The sequence below is a fragment of the Microcaecilia unicolor genome, chromosome 1 (genome assembly GCF_901765095.1).
Source record: "Microcaecilia unicolor chromosome 1, aMicUni1.1, whole genome shotgun sequence".
NCBI lineage: Eukaryota > Metazoa > Chordata > Amphibia > Gymnophiona > Siphonopidae > Microcaecilia > Microcaecilia unicolor.
The window spans coordinates 651,448,162-651,468,050 of record NC_044031.1 but is presented as its reverse complement, the minus strand read 5'-3'; the positions used below and the strand labels follow the sequence as shown (position 1 = coordinate 651,468,050).

Genomic DNA, 19,889 nt, shown 5'->3' with positions numbered 1-19,889 from the left:
GGCATTATAGAATTTTTGGTCTTATTTACCATCCCTTTCTTAATAATTCCTAGAATTCTGTTTGCTTTTTTGGCTGCTGCCACACACTGGACAGAAGATTTCAGTATATTATCTACAATAACACCTAGATCTTTTTCTTGAATGCAGACCCCCCCAAGGCGGATCCTAGCATCAGGTAACTGTAATTAGGATTATTCTTCCAAATGTGCATCACTTTGCATTTGTCTACATTAAATTTCATCTGCCATTTGGACACCCAGTCTTCCAATCTCCTAAGGTCTTCCTGCAATTTTTCACAGTCCGCACATGTTTTAACAACCTTGAATAGTTTTTTTTTTCATCTGCAAATGTAATCAACTCACTCATTCCGATTTCCAGTTAGAGGTGGTGAACCAGTCCTGGCTTCCTTTGGATTCAATTGGGATAGAACCAAGACTGGCTTAATCTATTCCTGATGACTTGGAGCCATATGGATAGGTGATTTGACTCCTAAAACAAATGGTCTGGAATTTGGCAGTTTAGATTTAATGCTAAAAAATGCAGGGTCATGCATTTGGGCTGCAAAACCCCAAAGGAATGGTACAATTTAGGGGGTAAAGAACTTTTGTGGATGAAAGAGGAGCGGAACTTGGGTGTGATCGTATGTAATGATCTTAAGGTGGCCAAACAGGTAGAAAAGACGACAGCGATGCGAAAGCTAGAAGGATGCTTGGGTGCATAGGGAGAGGAATGGCCATTAGAAAAAAGAAAGTGATGATGCCCCTGTATAAGACTCTGGTGAGACCTCATTTAGAATATTATGCACAATTCTGGAGACCACACCATGAGAAAGATATAATCAGGATGGAATCAGTCCAGAGAGCGGCTACTAAAATAGTCAGTGTTTTTCATCATAAAGCATATAGGGACAGACTTAAAGATCTCAGTCTGTATTCTTTGGAAGAAAGGCAGGAGAGGGAAGATATGATAGAGACATTTAAATAAATATGTAGTATTACGGCTCCCACTGTGACCAGTGCCCGACCTACCAGAGCTCCTCAGAGCAGCGTCCTTCAGGCCACCGCCGCCTTCTCCGGTGTGTTGGCCTGGGGTGCCAGTCCTGCTGGAGCATGCACACGTGCTGGAATTCTTTTTTTGTTGCTCCAGTGGCTGGAGTTGTCAGGGGACGCTTCCCTGTGATATCAACAGCAGCACCCCTGATAAGGGCATCCTGGACTCTGTCGGGATGTTTTTGCAACAAGGTCTTCAGCCTTGTCTTGTGTTCCTGCCATGTTCCAGCTCCTGCCTTGTTCCTGTTCCAGCCTTGTTTCCAGACCTTGCTTTGGACCTTGGACATAGCCTGTCTTACCTCGGACCCAGTCTTACCTTGAACCCAGCCTTGCCTCGGACCCAGTCTTGCCTAGCCTTGTCTCCAGGTTCCTGCAAAGCTCCAGTCCTGCCGTCTCTGAGGTCCTGCCTTGTTCCCAGACCTTACCTTGGACCCAGCCTTGCCTTGCCTAGCCTTGGACTCAGTCTTGCCTAGCCTTGAATCCAGTCTTGCCTAGCCTTGAACCCAGCCTTGTCTCTTGTTCCTGCCTTGCTAAGTCCTGTCTTGTCTAAATCTTGCCTTGCTTCTTGCTCAGTCTTGCCTTCAGCTTCTAGTTGTAGTCTTGTCTGTCTTGCTCATTGTCTTGTCTAGTCCTGTTCGATCCTGTCCAGATCCAGTTCTTGCCTTACCCTTGTTTGCCTTATCTGGACCCAGTTTTAACCTTGCTTTGCTTGTCTTGCCTTGTCCAGTCTGGTGCCAGTTCTACTCCCATTGCCTTACTTTTGCTTGCCTCTTCTGGATCTGGTTTCCGTCTTGTCTGTTTTGTCTTACCTTGTCCTGACCTTGGTCATGTCTTGTCCTGCCTTGCCGGGTCTTGATCTGGTTCTTGTGTTGTCTGTCCTGGCCTGGCTTGTCGGTCTTGTCTCATTAGTCTAAGGGAGTGATAGGGAGAGAAGATGGCATGGATGGGCAGACTGGATAGGCTATATGGTCTTTATTTGTCTACATTTCTCTGTGTTTCTGTGTTTCTCTTCCCTCCAGTATCAGCTACTCTCCTCCCTTGAGTTTAGTATCGCCCCATGTCTTTCCTCTCCTTTCTCCCTCCCAGCAACCCACCCATCCCGTATCAAACTTGTCCCCCTCCCCAGCATTGCTCATTCTCTCTTCCCTCTCATCCCTCCCTCCTTCCCAATATCAAGCATCACACTCTCTCTCCCACTTGCCTGGTCATACATTCCCCTCCTTCACTCTCCTCTCCCCCACTTGTCCAACAGTCTGGCATTTCCCCTTTAACCTCCCTCCATGCCTTTTGCTGTCACCAACACTTATGCCACTGCCCTACCTCCAGGCCCACAGCAGTAATGAAAGAAGGAGCAGTAATAAGCACCAGGAGCCTTTGAGCCCATGAAGGCCCTGCCAGTCCCTTCCCTCTGAAATGTTCCAAACATATCAGACAGGGGGGACCAGCAGGCCCTTCATGAGCACTTAGGCTCAAAGGCTCCTAGCACTTATTACTGCTGCTTTTTGATTTCTGCTGGGGGCCCAGAGGTACAGCAGTGGAAGAAACAGCAGCTACAGGAGCAGATGGGAGGGGGGATACGTCTGGGCCCTATAATTTATTTATTTGGATTTTTGCTCAAGGTGAGTTACATTCAGATACACTGGATATTTCTCTGTCCCAGGAGGGCTCACAATCTAAGTTTGTACCTGAGGCAATGGAGGGTTAAGTGACTTGCCCAAGATCACAAGCAGCAGCAGTGGGATTTGAACCGGCCACCTCTGGATTGCAAGACCTTTGCTCTAATCACTAGGCCACTCCTCCACTCCACTTGGTGCTGCATCTTCCACTGTTCTGTGAAGGGCCAATGCAAAAAGAGCAGTGGTCACAGCAGTCTCTGAGGTCCCATAAACAGCATCCCCGTGCCAAAGACGGATTTGACAATGACCTGAGCCCCTGGGGCCCCCTGGCCACGGCCTGCTGTCCCCCACCGCTGTGTTGCTGCCACCGCCCCCTCCTACACACTACAGCCCCCCTACCACCACAGCTGCCACCCTCCTCCCACACACTACAGTCCCCGAAGCCTCAGAAGGCCCTTCCCAGTCCTTCTTTGAAGGACCCTGGTGGTCTAGTGGCTTCTTCAGGGGGCAGGAAAGAACCCCAATCTTTCATGCCCACTACCACTATTCTGCCTGACGCTACCAGATTTTCAAAATGGGTGCCGAGACTTCCTGTGGTAGTCTCACAGGTCTCAACAGTCTCGCGAGACTGCTGCAGGGAGTCTCAGTGGACATTTTTAAAACACGGTGGTGCATTGCTGGGTAGAATAGTGTCAGCGGGCAGGAAAGAGTGTTGTTCTTTCCTGCTCCCGCAGAGGCCATTAGACCAAGAGGGCCCACTGTGGCTTGGGGGGCTGTGGTATGCAGTGGCTGGGGGGTGAGAGAGCCCCTGCGCCCCCTAGAACCCATGGGCCCTGGTTGCCCAAATGATCAGTTCATCCCTGCCTGTCAGGCTTTCAAGGCAGAAACTAGGTTCGTGAGCCCTTGGGCCACTGCCGAGGAGCAGCAGTGGCAGGCAAAACCACCCCACACCAGAGACAAGGCAGAATTCTGACAGAAACAGCTAAACTTCACCTGCACTTGACCGCCCTTCCCCAGGAGTTGAGCCCCTGGGTGCAGGTGGCCGGCAGGACTTACCGGACAGGGCAGGAACTGGATACCAACTAGGCTGAACAGGGACTGAGGGTCAGAGGGGAAAGGAATATATATGAGCAGCAAGGCAGGAAACTGGGCTAGGACTCACAGACAGACAATACTACACAAGGCAGGAAATGGACAAGCTAAAGGACAGGAACTGAAAGCTGCCAACCAGCCACTGAAACAGGGTACAAATACTGACAGACAAGAGACAGGACTGAAAGCTGCAGAGCAGCCATTAAGCAAGAGACACAGACAAACAGAAACTAGACACAGAAATACAAACAAGAAACAAGACTAAGAAATAAGCAATAAACCTAAGCTAAACTACACACAGACTAACTAGAACTGGACAAGAAACTCAAACAAGAAACCAGACTAAGCAGAAGTGCCACAAAGCACCAACAAACCAGGGACCTTAGACAATGCAAAGGCAAACAGAACTCTTCAGGTGATGTCACGATTGTGGTCGTGACCCCTCTCAGGCTCACCTTATTTCCGGCGGTCAGCTTCTGAGCTGGCTTCTGTCTGTTCTTTCTGAGTTCTGTCTCTGTGCTGGCTGCTTCCAGCATGGCTCTGATTACTCCACTGTACTGCACCTGTGTGTGTTAAGCCTCTCTGTGCTTCAGTATGCTTTCTGCCTCTGTTTTGGTTTGTGTTCCTCTTTCCCTCTGGTGGCCAGACCTGGTGGCTGCATTGGATTGTCTGTGTGCTGTTTCCCGTTCCAGATTTCAGCCCAGTCCAGTCCGGATCCTCCGGCCTGCCAGACCTGCTTGGCTTGTTTGAGCCTGCACAGCACCCGTAGCTACCTGGTGATTGCTGCAGCTGAATCTCAGCTGCTGCTGGGCTTATTAGCCATTTGGAAACTCTCTGCTTTGCCTTTGCATCGTCTAAGGTCCCTGGTATGTTGGGGTGCTGGTGCACTTCTGCCTAGTCCAGTTTATAGTCTGTAATTCTTACCTGATTCTAGTTTAGTCTTTGTGTAACTTCTTGTTCTGTATTGCTTGTTTCCCAATCTTGTTTCTTGTTTGTATGTCTTTGTCTAGTTCTTAGTTGCCTGTGTTTCTTGTTCAGTGGCTGCCTGGCAGCTTTCAGTTCTGTCTCTTGTCTATCTGTGGTTGTTCCCTGTTTCAGTGGCTGCTTGCAGCTTTCAGTTCTGTCTCTTGTCTGTCTGAGAGTTCTAGTCTAGTATTCTGCCAAGCCTCCCTGTGTATTCTAGTTCCTGTGTGTATCCTGCTGGTATCCTGTCCGGTAAGTCCTGCCGGCCACCTGCACCCAGGGGCTCAACTCCTGGGGAAGGGTGGCTAGGTGCAGGTGAAGACTAGCCGTCCCTGTCAGAGTTCTGTCTTATCCCTGTGTGGGGTGGTTTTGCCTGCCACTGCCACTCCTCGGCAGTGGCCCAAGGGCTCACAATCCTAGTTCCTGCTTTGGAAAACGTGACAGGTGATTAATAAAGCCCATCCACAGCTGAGGTTCAGCTGCAGGAATCACAAGGCAGCTACGGGTGCTGTTCAGGCACAAACAAGAAAAGCAAGTCTGGCAGGCTGGAAGATCCGGACCGGACTGAGCTGAAGTTTGGAACAGGTGACAGTCCATAGCAGCCACCGGTTCTGGCCAGCAGAGGGCGAGGTGAGCATAGACAAGGAAACTGTCACCACCATGACACTGCCCCCTGCCGTGTGTCTCACACTTCCTGGGTTGTGCTGGCTCTGATGAAGTCCTTCCTCAAAGCACAGTTAGACAGACAATAAGCACTGGCTGCAATCAAAGACAACTATTCCCATTTCTACACATGTTAAACAAAAAGCAATAAAACCATTTAATTCTCAGTCAAAAGAACTGTTTAAAATAGGTAAATTTTATTAAAGAGAAAGTTCCAAAATTATATTTAGACTTTTTTGTAACAACACTGAATAAGAGTTACATGACATATGAAGAGTTGTGACTGACATACGGGTCTCCAAGTGGAGCAAAATCTGCAGGCAACAGTACAGGGATTACTTCTCTGCAGAGTAAGGGTAGAGAAAGTGACAGCTACATCATTATTACAATGTCATACATCCACACAAACACTACTGGACTCTAGCTATGATAAAAGATGAAATTCTGAAAAAACAGTGACAAAATTCATCTACTATACATATGTAAAACATCCCAACAACACCAGAATATAAAAAAAACCTTAAGATATGTAATCAATTACTGGAACAGAGCACGTTCACTATAAAATGCAAAATTCAGGGAAATGTCAAGATGTGTCCTTGATATACTGCCTTCCTGTGGTTTTTGCAACTACATTCAAGGTATAAGTATATACAGGTACTTATTTGTACCTGGGGCAGTGGAGGGTTGGTTGTTTTGCCCAGAGTCACAAGGAGCTGTAGTGGGAATAGAACCCAGTTCCCTAGTCTGCTGCACTAACCACTAGGCTACTCCTCCACTCAAGCTCATTAATGGATCAGTCCCTCAGTACCATCAGGCAGCACTGGGCTGTTTTCAGTCTCTTCATTTTGGTTCTCAGTCTTCTGCTCCTTGCCCTTTCCAAGCTCCTTTTCCTCGCTGGAGAGATGTCCTCCAGGGCCCTCTTCTGGGCTGTGGCTGATGTGGATGGGAATGGCTTTCTCTTTGGCAGCTGGCAGTGCCAGGCGTGGAGCCTCAATGTGCAGCTGCCCCTCTCTGGACAGGACACAGAGCACTGCCTCAGGATTCACATCTTCAGGGAGCTCAGCTTCTCTTTTCAGCTCTGTATTCTTGCAAGCAGCTCCCATCCTCAGCCTGCCTTTTCTTTTCACGCTTTGCCATCACAATCAGCTTTCTTCCTTCTGTTTTCACCATCAGTTCCTCTGGAGAAAACTGACTGACGTCCAGTGACAGCTGACATTTCTCTGCCTCTCCCCTTGGCATCTCACTCCTCAGCTGTGCAGTCTCTTTATCCAAGGACATTCTGTTTTCTGCAGGCTTCCCTCTGCCCTCAGTCTCCTTAGACATGAGCTGATGAGCCAGATTCACAAGATGCTGTCTATTCTCCAAATGACTGAACAGCTCCTTCTCCAGCTGCTGACAGATGCTCAGGGTGTCAGGCACCGGCCACTGTGTGCGCACCGGCTTTCTGCAGGCACACAGAGTGTCAAAGGAAGGCTGCAGGACTCGAAAGGACAGCATTTTCTTCTGTTTTTCCCTCTGGCTTGGTGCGGCTCAGCTGTTGAGAATTCACCTGCTTTAAGGATCTCAGATTTCTTTGCTTCTCACTGACTCAGGGAGTCCCAGTTGCAACTTTTATATTCTTTACTGAAGCTTCTGGGGACTTCCTGACACTTCTGGCTGCTCTCTGTATAAGGTGAAGAGGGGAGGGGTCTCTTTACACATGATGAATAATATACATGGGCGGAGTTCCAAGCTGCTGAAATGCTGCACTGTGGGTGGAACTTGGTCAGTCTCTGTTGTTCTCAACTTTGCCAGAAAGCTCTTGAAGTGACCAGAAGGATTTTCTTTAATATGTTCTAAAGGGCCTGAAGTTTAAGTAGTTATTCTACAGTTTATTTTCTTCCCCATTGTTTAGTTTTATGTTGATTTGCCTGTAATTGTTTCGTAAACTATACAAATTTCAGCGGGACTATTAGGACTTGTTATATTTAAAGAGACTAATAGGTGCTTTACTAGTGTTTTAGGGCTGCATTTTTTTTTTACTTTCTGTTTTATGACAAAGTCTTAGCCCCAAACTTTGAAAACTTTACACTCATAAACCTCTGTACATAAATTTGTGTAGACTGTGTTGCCATATTATGAAGGGATGACATACATACATAGTAACATAGTAGATGAAAGATGATGACAGTACATTTTCTAAGAAAAGGAGGACGTTTTGACTTAAAAAATGCAGTCTCTGGTTGTTATTTTCCAATCTCGCCGAAAGAACACTTGCGGAAAGTCTTCTAAATGCAATGAAATATGCATGTACTACTACTACAAATCATTTCTATAACGCTACCAGTCGTACCCAGCGCTTCACAATTGAACATGAAGAAAAGACAGTCCCTGCTCAAAAGAGCTTACAATCATGTGCAGATGAATACCCCTGGACCTTTTAATTTTTTAAAGGAAGAAAATTTCAGACTTGCAAAGTTTACTATTACCTATGCAATTCGATTCAGGGAAGGATGTAATTATTTCCCTAGCACAGGGATTATTTCTAATTCCAAGGGATTCCATAGGAATTAAAATTAAAGAAACTGCGAGAACTCGGTATAGACAACAGAAAGAGATGTGGCCACGCCCCTTCATGATGTCACTCTCAGCTTCTCAGTCCATTGGTGCTCCGCCTCTCTCTTACGCTTCATCTTATATTATTCATCGTGTGTAAAGAGACACCTCCCCTCTTCACCTTATACGGAGAGCAGCCAGAAGTGTCAGGAAGTCCCCAGAAGCTTCAGTAAAGAATATAAAAGTTGCAACTGGGACTCCCTGAGTCAGTGAGAAGCATCGAAATCTGAGATCCCTAAAGCAGGCGGATTTCCAACAGCTGAGCTGTGCCAAACCGGAGAGAAAAGCTGAAGAAAATGCTGTACTTCAGAGTCCTGGAGCCTTCCATTAAAACTCTGTGTGCCTGCAGGAAGCCGGTGCGCACACTGTGGCCGGTGCCTGACACCCTGAGCCTCTGTCAGCAGCTGGGAGAGGAGCTGTTCAGTCACCTGAAGGAGACCGAGAAGAGACAGTGCTTTATGAATCTGGCTCATCAGCTCCTATCTATGGAGAGTGAAGGCAAAGGGAAACCTGCAGAAAACGGATTGTCCCCGGATAAAGATGCTGCATCGCTGAAGAATGAGATGCCAAAGGGAGAGGAAGGAAAATTTCAGTTGTCTCTGGACGTCAGTCAGTTTTCTCCAGAGGAACTGATGGTGAAAACAGAAGGAAGGAAACTGATTGTGATGGCAAAGCATGAAAAGAAAAGGCAGGCTGAGGATGGGAGCTGCTTGCAAGAATACAGAGAGCTGAAAAGAGAAGCTGAGCTCCCTGAAGATGTGAATCCTGAGGCAGTGCTCTGCTTCCTGTCCAGAGAGGGGCAGCTGCACATTGAGGTTCCTCGCCTGGCACTGCCAGCTGCCAAAGAAAGAGCGATTCCCATCCACATCAGCCACAGCTCAGAAGATGGACCTGGAGGACATCTCTCCAGTGAGGAAAAGGAGCCTGGAAAGGGCAAGGAGCAGAGGACTGAGAACCAAAATGAAGAGACTGAGAACAGCCCAGTGCTGCCTGATGGCACTCAGGAACTGATCCATTAATCAACTGCTTTATATTTTACATTGTCTGAGATAATCTGTCTCTTCATTCCACACTGTATCCTTAGGACTGTTTGATAAGAGCACATATTTAAATCTGTTTTTTTTACATAATATGACGGATTAAAATGTGTATATTTTCTTAATAACATAATCATTGAGCTGTTGGGTGCACTCATTAAATCTGTCACAAAAGGACACAGGGTTTGTGGATAGTGTTTATATTTTCATAGATTGTCAGTGTTTCTATAGTTACGTTCGCAGAGAGTTGATCTTTTTTCTGGTTGACAGTCAGCCTATGGTGGTCAGTAATTTTGACAGTGCTCACTGTCACGGATAGAATTAAGCCTAGATATGAATGCCTGCACCTCTCTGGATATCGGCACTGCATGTCAGGATGTTCTGAGAACTGGCATTGAATGTCTTTGATGCCCACCTAACTTCCAGGTCCACCGACTCCACCCCAGCACTAACCAGAGAGTGCCGTGGAGGTCACTGCTAATATGCAGAGGTACTGACCTGTTAAATGCCCCTAAATATTAGCAGTTGGACTGGACAGTGCAATTTTACCAGATAGAACCCATCCTGCCTGTTTAAATCAGTCTCAATATGGGGTCCTTATTGGAAGTTTTGTTCTGTTTAGAGACTTGTCTGTGAGTTACAGCTTCCATTCACACCTTTACCTGATTTATATATTCTGTAACTTGTCTTTAATCTTGTAAATTCTAATCATAGTATGGTGATTTTTTTTTACTATGTCTGAAGAGTTACTGTAAAGCGTTTAAAATGAAATTATTAAATTGCTCCTTTGTCAGAATTGAAATTAATGGTCTTTAACAGTTCTTGGTTTGTAAGATTTTTGTTAAGACATATCAGTGGCGTAGCCACAGGTGGGCCGGGGCCCACCCACTTAGAGCTCAGGCCCACCCAACAGTAGCACACGTGTAGCAGTAGCTGGTGGGAATCTCAGGCTCCACCAGCTGAAGACTTCCCCCCGATGGTAACGAAAATGCTACTCTCCATGATACCGGCACCTGTGCATGCTCAGTTTTCAGCGCATGCCTGCTGCAGACTGCCAAGGTGGAAAGAAGCATTTTCCTGCCAGCTGAGATATATTTTTGGTGGTGGTTGGGGGGAGGGGGAGGGAACACTTGGTGCCCACCCACTTCTTGACTAGGCCCACCCAAAATCTGTTGTCTGGCTACGCCCCTGAGACATATCACATGTAGAAAACAGATTGCTGGGGCTGGTTTTAATCAGTGTGTATTGGGCACTGCTGTCAGGAATGATTTTTTAAGAAAAAGGAACCAGGTGGGATGGGTGTGGAGGAGAGGGTATGTGTAAACTTCTCTCCTCCCACTCTTTGGGGTACCGCCCTGTCTCTGTTTCCCCTGCACTCTTAAGTGGCATCGGCCTCCATGAACACAGGTTTCTCTGTCACTGGAGGCACAATTGGTATCCAAGGCCCAGTGAAGATTGACCCCAGGGAGCAGGCTCAGGGTGAGGCAGAAGGCATGGAAAGCCTCTGGGGGCACAATTGGTGCCCAAGGCCCAGCAGAAGAGCAGCCCTTAAGAGCAGGCTCAAGGCAGGGAGGCCTTTGAAAGTAAGCTTAGGGCAAGGTGGAAGGCCTTTAGGGGCATAATCAGTAACCAAGGCCCCATGGCAGAAATGCTCCTGGGGGTGCGATCAGTATTCAGAACCCAGCAGTTGCTCCTGGGAGCACAATGGGCACTCGGAGCATAGCAGCAGAGATTAGCCAAGCCAGACTGACTCAACTCCTCGTTGGATGTCTAGCAGGCACCGGTCTAGAGTACTCCAACAGGAGGGTGAGATCTGGGGGACATGCGAGGTATGGAGGGATGAAAGCTAAAGCAACATTTTTGCACTTCATGTCCACCACCACATCATACACCTCTTCCCCCCACCCTCATTTTAAAGTTAACTAGGCTGTCTATGCATAAAGAAACCCTTCCCCTCCAGCTAGTTTCAGCTACTCTGTAAAAATAATATTATTAAACAAATTGTTGTATGTGAGAATGAAGTCTGGATTCTTTACAGCACTGGACGGAATCTCAGTATTACTCTGCACTTCCAGTTCTGTATTACAAACTCCATATTTCCCAACAATTGAGCTATCCTCCTTATAACACACCATACAAAAAAAGGGTCTGATACACTGCAAAATAGCACAAAACCCTGCAAAAAGACAAAATACCTACAATTGGGAAACTAGAAGAAGCATTTTCTCCTGTATTCTGCAAACCACACACACACACACAAAAAAAGTACATTTCGCAAAGCAGACATATCTCAATCCTTAAAAAGTAATGTTCTTGTGATAACTTATACTGTGACAAAACTGAAAACTCATATCTGGTCGATAATAAAACCAGTTCATTGTGAACACTATCCATCCTAAAAGTTTGTTTTGTGGCTGTATATGAAGAATTGTGATATTGAAAAAATAAGTGTATGTTTGTGTCCTTAGTCCTGCATCCTAAATTTATATAATCCTTTCAAGAAATCCAGTTAATCTTTTAACTTATTAGTGGAGCATAATCACAGAGGCATGGTATGGTCGCATTTTCAATATGGTAATACTAGGGCCCAGCTAAGGAACAGGTTATTTTGAGTTAGTCTTCAGTGGACCATACTTGCTTTCCTTGTGCCATCACTACCCAGCAGGTAGGCAGTGTCTTAAAAGGTGGAGGATAAATAATTTTTTTTTTTACATTTATATCACACATTATCCCAAGTAGTCAGGTTCAATATATTTGAAAATACAGTGAGACAGAATAATAGAATTCAGTTATATCATGGGAACAAATAGATGGATATGTCTGAAACATTTAACAAAGTTGAGATTAGCATATATATCCAACTGGACATTTAAAAGTTTCTCCTTTAATGATATCACATCTTCAGAAATCCATAGCCATAAGTATAGGCAGTTATTCAAAGATTATCACATGCACACACCAGAACAGGCATCCATCACATTGCAAAAGTAAAGAACAACTTCTACAGAGTACATCCAAAATTTAATTTTTATTTCCTTATTTCTATCTTCCAAAATTCCAGACAGCAGATGTACAGATCTGTATATTGCACAAGCCGGCATGTTTGAAAATATAGTGAGACTAATAAAAATGCTACCAGCAATAAAGAACGACAACTTGGATACAACAGCTCAAAGGTTTACTTGCTTTGTGTTTGAGTGTATGAGGATGACGGCTATTTGGGGAAGGGGAAACTTAGACCTAATTGGTTTCAACATTTTGAGGTCACTTGTCTCCTGTCTATTAAACCTCCTTGGTTCTAACCAGGGAGGTTGGATGAACTGGAGGCGGGGCATTCCTACCTAGTCTATTATACGGATTGAAGCCAGTAGGCGGAGCTTTAGTTCACCCAAACAATAGCAAACGCTATTGAAAGCAATAGCAAAAGATGATTAAATTAAAAATAAATGCGTGGTCCATCTGTAAAAAGCCTTAAAGATGTTCCAGTTAGATAGGCAGAACCTTAAAAGGTGGAGGACAAAAGATTTTTTAAAACTTATTTGACATCTTAATTTATTTGAAAGCTTCCCATATGTAGATATAAATAAAATATCCTATATAATAAAAAGCACCTCCAGCGTTCTGAAGCTGAGAAAGTGAAGCCTTGAAGCATTCATGCTCCTCCTGTATCCATCTCCTGAAATGACGTCACGTACTTCCGTGCTCGTAAAGACCAATCACTGGAAGGGAACGCTGCAGAGTTGCCAAGCAACAGAACGCGACGGCACATGCATGAGGGTGTCGTCGTCCCTCCCTTCCTCCCTCCCTCCCTTCCAGTTCAAGGCCCCCTACCTCCACATTTTACAAGTCAACTTCACTTACGAAGTCGGGTTTACGGTGGCCGACAGCAGCAGCGGTAACAGGCGTGCACGCTCGACCCTTCTCTCTCTCACAGCTCTGGTCCCGCCCTTGCGGAAACAGGAAATGAGGGCGGGACCAGAGCTGAGAGAGAAGGGCTGAGCCTGCACGCCTGTTACTGCTACTGCTGTCAGCCACCGTAAACCCACCTTCGTAAGTGAAGATGACTTTTACAATTTGAAGGTAGGGGGCCTGGAACTGGAAGGGAAGGAGGGAGGAAGGAAGGGACGATGACACCCTCATGCGTGTGACGTCACGTTACGAGAAGGGGGGGATCCTGGAACTCGGAGGGAAGGAGGAACCTGAAACTCGGAGGGAAGGAGGGAGAGAGGGGGGAACCTGAAACTCGGAGGGAGGGATGGAGGGGGGAACCTGAAACTCAGAGGAAGGGAGGGGGGAACCTGAAACTCAGAGGGAAGGAGGGAGAGAGGGGGGAACCTGAAACTCGGAGGGAGGGAGGGAGGGAGGGAGGGGGGAACCTAAAACTCGGTCCCATGGAACTCGGAGAGAGGGAGCGGACAACCCTGGAACTCGGAGGGAGTGAGGGGATGACCCTGCAACTCGGAGGGAGGGGACGACCCTGGAACGCGAACGGAGGGAGGGGACGACCCTGGAACTGGAAGTGAGGGAGGGAGGGGACAACCCTGGAACTTGGAGGGAGGGAGGAAGGGGATGACCCTGGAACTCGGAGGCAGGGAGGGAGAGAGGGGACGACCCTGGAACTCAGGGGGAACAACGACCCTGGGAGGATGACCCTGGAACTCGAGGGAGGGGAGGACGACCATGGAAATCGGAGGGACGACGACTCTGGAACTCGGAGGGAGGGGACGACCCTGGTACTCGGAGGGGGAGGAAGGGGGGGAAACCCTGAAACTCGGAGGGAGGGAGGGGGGAACGGATGACCCTGGAAATTGGACGGAGGGAGGGGGAACGACCCTGGAACTCAGATGGAGGGAGGGGGGACGACTCTGGAACTCAGACGGAGGGAGGGAGTGGACGATCCTGGAACTGGGAGGGAGGGAGGGAGGGGGGGCCCTGGCACAGACTCTCATTCTTACACACACAATCTATCTCTCACACACACACTCACACACCCAGTCTCACTCTCTCTCTGTCAGATACACACACTCGCACATTCACTCTCTCTCTCTCTCACACTGACTCTCACACACACTCTCTCAAGCATACACACTCTGAGGAAAACCTTGCTAGCGCCCGTTTCATTTCTGTCAGAAACGGGCCTGATTTACTAGTCATGAAATAAAAATTGAATATCACTAAAACATCTTCAAAAATTATTGTAGCTGGTAGAAACAGCAGTTATAAACTCTGTATTTTGTGCTCATTTTTCTACACTGTTCTATACAATATAGATGGCCAAATTTCAGTGAGGATATCCTGTTTCCTGATGTGTTCATCTTGACATCTTGACTGTTGTTGTAATCTGCCTTAGGAAGCCTGATAGTGTTATAAAAGTGGAATAAATTGAAATTAAATGGAAGTAAATTAAACTCTTCTTTCATTGGGGCACATTGAATCACATCTTCATCTGTTTTGTAGACATTTACACTTTAGATACACAAATGGATTATTCTGTTTTGAATATATTTCAGGGCAAGTGGTTTTATAAGTCAAAATAAAAATACAGAGCTGATCTCTTTTATTTAAACATAACTAAATGGGCTATAAGCCCCTAATGCAGTCCACTGGCTTTCTTATATTTTCTTATATCTTGTCATGACTTATACTGTCAAAAAGTACTTCCGGGTTCCAAATGGAATTACCTCTGGTATATTAACTCAATAATTCGTATATATTGTATACCAGTCTGTCAAATGTTAATAATTGTTTTATATTTTATTATGCAGTGCTCAGTGTGTTGAAGTGCCAAACATTTTAGTGTTCCACAGAATCAGCATATAGCACTACAAATATTTGTACATCATTGCACTGGACCCTGCCTCCCTTCTACTAAGGTAGCCTTTATATGCAAGTAAAGGCAAAATTTTTTTACTTATCTTGTTTGCAGGTCCTGAACTATTCTCTTTCTATGCTAGTGCTGCCGGTGCTGTGCGTGTGTTCGTGCTCTAAAATGTTATGCTGATGAAATCTTGCTGTCAGCTGTTCTCTGTTCTCTACGCGGTGCCATGTTTCGCCTGGGTGGACTTCTGTGGTCTGTGTCCCACATATGGCAGAACAGGGCAGAGTTTTATGGTCTGTGTCCCGATTATGGATGGGCAGGAGTGGGTCTCAATGGCAATTCCAGTGATTAGGACCAATTTCGGGCAGATTTCTATGGTCTGTGACCAGACAATAGCAGAGAGAGATCAAGAACAACTGTATGTTTTTGTGTCACATTCACCTAAAGGTTGATAGTGAGTAAAATGTCAGTTTGCAACATTGTCAGATTGCTGGTTTATTCAAGTATTAACAATAAATGTGACTATCCCAAATGATAAAAACCACTCTTCCATGATTGTGTAACTGCCCTATTTATTATGCCGGTTTTTGATCATGACAGAGTGTAACCTGCATGAAGTGGCAGGTGCAGTTGTATCTGTCTTATAGGGCAGACTACATGGACCATGTGGGCCTTTATCTGCCATCCCATACTATGTTACTGTGTAATTGGGGTAAAACCTGGATTGACTCAATCTATCCCTGATGACCTGGAGCCATCTGGATAGTTGGTTTGGCCACTACATCAGCCCCCCCCAGGGGCAGAATCAGCCCCTTCTACTGTCCAGCATCTCCCTTTTCCCTCCCCCAATTGGTGCAGAATCTTCCTGTTCTCTTCTCTCACTGTCCTCCCACCCACTCTCTCTTCCTTCCTCTGGTCCAGCATTACTCCTTCTCTATTTCCTCCCCTCCCATCCACACACCCATTCAGCATCATCCTTGTTTCTACCCTCCCCGCTGGTCCAGGATCATCCATTTTCTCTTCCTTCCCATCTCTCTCATCTACCCATCAAGCATCACCCCCTTTCTCACCTGCTTGGTCCAAGATCACCCCTCTCTCTGCGCTCTTCTCCCCCCCCCCCCCCAGTCCAGCATTTCCCCTTAAACTCCCCTCCCGCCTTTCTGCTGCCACCAGAATCACTGCCACTGCCATACCTCTTGGCCAGCAGCAACATCAAAGAAGCAGCAGTAATGAGCACCAAGAGCTTTTGAGCCCATGTGCTGGTAAAGGTCTTGCTGGTTCTACTCTCTCTTGATCTGACATGTTCTGTAAATGGGCTTGAAAGCTTCCAGCACTTATTGTTCCTGCTTCTTTGATTGCTGATGCTGGCCCTGAAGTGCTGAAATTGTGGCAGCCCTGGATACAGTAGCAGATGGGAGGGGGATTGACATAGGCTCTGTGATATTTGCTGCCCCTCCTTCTACTGCTCCATCAGTGCAGGGACAGCGCAACAGAAGCAGTGCCACCTGAAAATTCCAGTCATGTGTACCACACTTAACCCTAATTCAGACCTCCTCCTAACACAATCAAGACAACTATTCCCATTTATACGGGCAATAAACAAAAAGCAATAAAATTATTTCACGCTCTGCCATAAGAATGGTTTAAATAGGTTATTTTTTTATTAAAAAGTTATTATTAAGTCTCCTTTGTAACAACATTGAATGAGAATTACATGACATATAAATCAGGTAAAGATGAAACAAATGTTGTAACTGACATACAGGTCTCCAAGCAAAGCAAAATCTGCAGGTAACAGTAAAGAGATCAACTCTCTGCAAAGGACAGGTACATCATTACTACAATCTTACATATCAACACAAAATTTTAATACTGGAATCTAGCTATGAGAAAAATGAAAATTCTGAAAGAACAGTGACCAAATTCATCTAATATACATATGTAAAAAATTAAATCAATACCCAAAATATAAAAAACCTCAGTGTAATCAGTTATTGGAACAGAGCATGTTCAAAATAAAATGCAAAATTCAGAAAACGTCAAGATGTGAAATGGAAAGCAGTTCATTAATGGATCAGTCCCTCAGTACCATCAGGCAGCACTGGGCTGTTTTCAGTCTCTTCATTTTGGTTCTCAGTCTTCTGCTCCTTGCCCTTTCCAGGCTCCTTTTCCTCACTGGAGAGGTGTCCTCCAGGTCCCTCTTCTGGGCTGTGGCTGATGTGGATGGGAATGGCTTTCTCTTTGGCAGCTGGCAGTGCCAGGCGTGGAGCCTCAATGTGCAGCTGCCCCTCTCTGGACAGGACGCAGAGCACTGCCTCAGGATTCACATCTTCAGGGAGCTCAGCTTCTCTTTTCAGCTCTCTGTATTCATGCAAGCAACTCCCATCCTCAGCCTGCCTTTTCTTTTCATGCTTTGCCATCACAATCAGCTTTCTTCCTTCTGTTTTCACCATCAGTTCCTCTGGAGAAAACTGACTAACGTCCAGGGACAACTGAAAATTTTCTTCCTCTCCCTTTGGCATCTCATTCTTCAGCGATGCAGCATCTTTATCCGGGGATAATCTGATTTCTGCAGGTTTCCCTTTGCCTTCAATCTCCATAGACAGGAGCTGATGAGCCAGATTCATAAGGCACTGTCTCTTCTCTGTCTCCTTCAGGTGACTGAACAGCTCCTCTCCCAGCTGCTGACAGAAGCTCAGGGTGTCAGGCACCGGCCATAGTGTGCGCACCGGCTTCCTGCAGGCACACAGAGGGTTAATGGAAGGCTCCAGGACTCTGAAGGACAGCATTTTCTTCTGCTTTTCTCTCCGGTTTGGCACAGCCCAGCTGTTGGGAATCCGCCTGCTTTAGGGATCTCAGATTTCGATGCTTTTCACTGTCTCAAAGTCCCAGCTGCTGCTTTTATATTCTTTACTGAAGCTTCTGGGGACTTCCTGACACTTCTGGCTGCTGTCAGCATATGATGAGGAGGGGAGGAGTCTCTCTACACATGATGAATAATGTACGAAATTAATGACACAAGGGCGGAGCTCCAAGCTAGACGTGACATAAGGGGGTGGAGGCGTGGAGCCACCCACATCTCTTTTCTGTGCTGGAGACTTCCAGGAGTTTCTTTAATCTGGGATTCCTAAGTAATCCTTTCGAATTAAAAGTATCCATACCATAAGAAAAGAGTTACTTCCTTCCCTGGGGAGAATTTCATACTATTTACATGGGTAATAATAAAGTTTGCATGTTAGAACATTTCTCTCCTTAAAAAAAGGACATGGGATATTCAGCTACACTTGCACATTTGACTGAATGTAGAAGAGTTCTGTATGTGCTCTAAGGGTAAGATTGGAAAATAATGATCAGAGACTGCATCTTTAAGTCAACATATGTTAATTTTCGTAGAAAATCTACTGTCTCTTCATAATACGGTAACTCTACTTACAGAAAGATAGGTACAAATATTCATGGGTATTTGAATTCACTGCAAATATCAAAATCTGGGGGAAAGACTGTCTCAAAGCACACAGTTTGAAAACTGCAGCACCAAATCACTAGTAAAGCACTTACAAGGGTCCTTAAAAATTAAAATGTGTTTCAAATAATCACTGAAATTTGTATAGTGTATGGAACGTTATAGGGAAACCAACATAAAACTTAAATATGAACGGAGAAGAAAATAAACAGTAGAAACTATAGATTAACTTCTTAAACTGCAGGACATTGAGAGGACATATTAAAGAAAATCCTTCCTGTGAGTTCAGGAGCTTTCTGGCAAAGTTCAGAGAAGAAACTAACCTAGCTCCACCCACTGGTGATGTCACCTCAGGCTTTTCAGAGGCTTGGAGCTTCGCCCTTGAGTCATTAATCCTCTCTTATTACATTATTCATTATGTGTAAAGAGACCCCTCCTCTCCTCACCATATATAGAGAGCAGCTAGAAGTGTCAGGAAGTCTCCAGAAGTTAAGTTCAGTAAAGAATCTAAAAGCTGCAGCTGGGAATTCCTGAGTCCTTGAGAAGCAAAGAAATCTGACAATGGGATGATCAATGGCAAACGCAGGCACTAGAGACCATTATTAACCCAGAACTAGTGCCCGCATTTGCCTGCACCTCAGGATCAGAGCTGCCAAACGAATGTAACAACGAGCTCGCTGACTCTGAATACTAATACCATGCAAATGCGTGCTAAGTGGTTTCCAAATTACAATGTAAAATATAGTAGGAAAAGAACTCCATTGTGTGACAGTGAAGGAGTGGAACGCCAGATACTATTTGAATACTATGAATCCTACTGACCACCAGAACAACCTCATGTTTTGTGCCTATTGATGGACTTATACTTATGGACTCTACCTCTGTTTTTGGTATTTTTAGCCATACATTATTGATGCACTGGACCTTTTGTGCCTTACATATAATGAGCCTAGACTAAGACTGGAACCTGTGCAGTTTAGACTTTTACTAGTAGCATGTATTTGTTAACCAGCAGCTAGATAACAAATTGTAGTAGTCAGCAATTTAAGGCAGCTGGCTCTGCCAGCCCAGTCTCGTGATCCATGCATAAGAGGCTGTATTGTGTAGATGTGCTGGGACACTGCAATAAGTTACATTTCTTGCAAAGTAACAATTTCTATGAAAGCTATGAAACTGACGTATCTTTTCTCTGTGAGAACTACAGAACTACTAATGTATTGCGCATGTGCCTGTACTGCGCATGTGTGTGTGTGATGTATGATGCGTTTTATGCGCATGACCAGTAATCTGTATAAGAACGAGTGTCAGATGACGCCCGACACACAGTATTCTGAGATTGTACTTGGTGCTGTGTGAATTGCTAGCAATAAAAAGCTGATTTGTTTTGGAACCAATTTGTCTTTCGTCTCCTGATTTTCGGACCCGTTACATTGGCACCCCAGATGGGACCGCAGGAGTAGAAAGGGAAATCGGATTATATTCTTTCCCCTTCCCACTGCAGGCGGATCGGCTCACCGACTCCCCCGGCCGAAAAGGCGGTTAGTGGCCACCGCTGACTTCAGCGTCCGCCTAGCGGCGGGAGGGCCGATC

At 45.8% G+C, this 19,889-nt stretch overlaps 3 protein-coding genes across 3 annotated transcripts; 1 reads left to right on the top strand and 2 right to left on the bottom strand.

Annotated features, from left to right (window-relative positions):
* Nucleotides 1-6,098: 6,098 nt before the first annotated feature.
* On the bottom strand, nucleotides 6,099-7,065 carry LOC115456667 (heat shock protein 30C-like). The gene is given in 2 exon segments (XM_030185900.1): nucleotides 6,099-6,466; nucleotides 6,468-7,065. Coding segments are annotated over 2 exon segments (711 nt in total). The 5' UTR covers nucleotides 6,884-7,065; the 3' UTR covers nucleotides 6,099-6,171.
* Nucleotides 7,066-8,117: 1,052 nt separating this feature from the next.
* Nucleotides 8,118-9,785, top strand: LOC115456659 (heat shock protein 30C-like). Its single transcript, XM_030185888.1, has one exon. The coding sequence runs from the start codon at nucleotides 8,278-8,280 to the stop codon at nucleotides 8,998-9,000; it is 723 nt and encodes a 240-aa protein (XP_030041748.1). The 5' UTR covers nucleotides 8,118-8,277; the 3' UTR covers nucleotides 9,001-9,785.
* Nucleotides 9,786-16,770: 6,985 nt separating this feature from the next.
* Nucleotides 16,771-17,786, bottom strand: LOC115456650 (heat shock protein 30C-like). Its single transcript, XM_030185876.1, has one exon. The coding sequence runs from the start codon at nucleotides 17,623-17,625 to the stop codon at nucleotides 16,903-16,905; it is 723 nt and encodes a 240-aa protein (XP_030041736.1). The 5' UTR covers nucleotides 17,626-17,786; the 3' UTR covers nucleotides 16,771-16,902.
* Nucleotides 17,787-19,889: the final 2,103 nt, after the last annotated feature.

What these genes read in the sequence shown, in the direction of transcription:
- LOC115456659 (XM_030185888.1), top strand. Translation starts at nt 8,278, where the DNA reads ATGCTGTACTTCAGAGTCCTGGAGCCTTCCATTAAAACTCTGTGTGCC.
- LOC115456650 (XM_030185876.1), bottom strand. Translation starts at nt 17,625, where the DNA reads ATGCTGTCCTTCAGAGTCCTGGAGCCTTCCATTAACCCTCTGTGTGCC.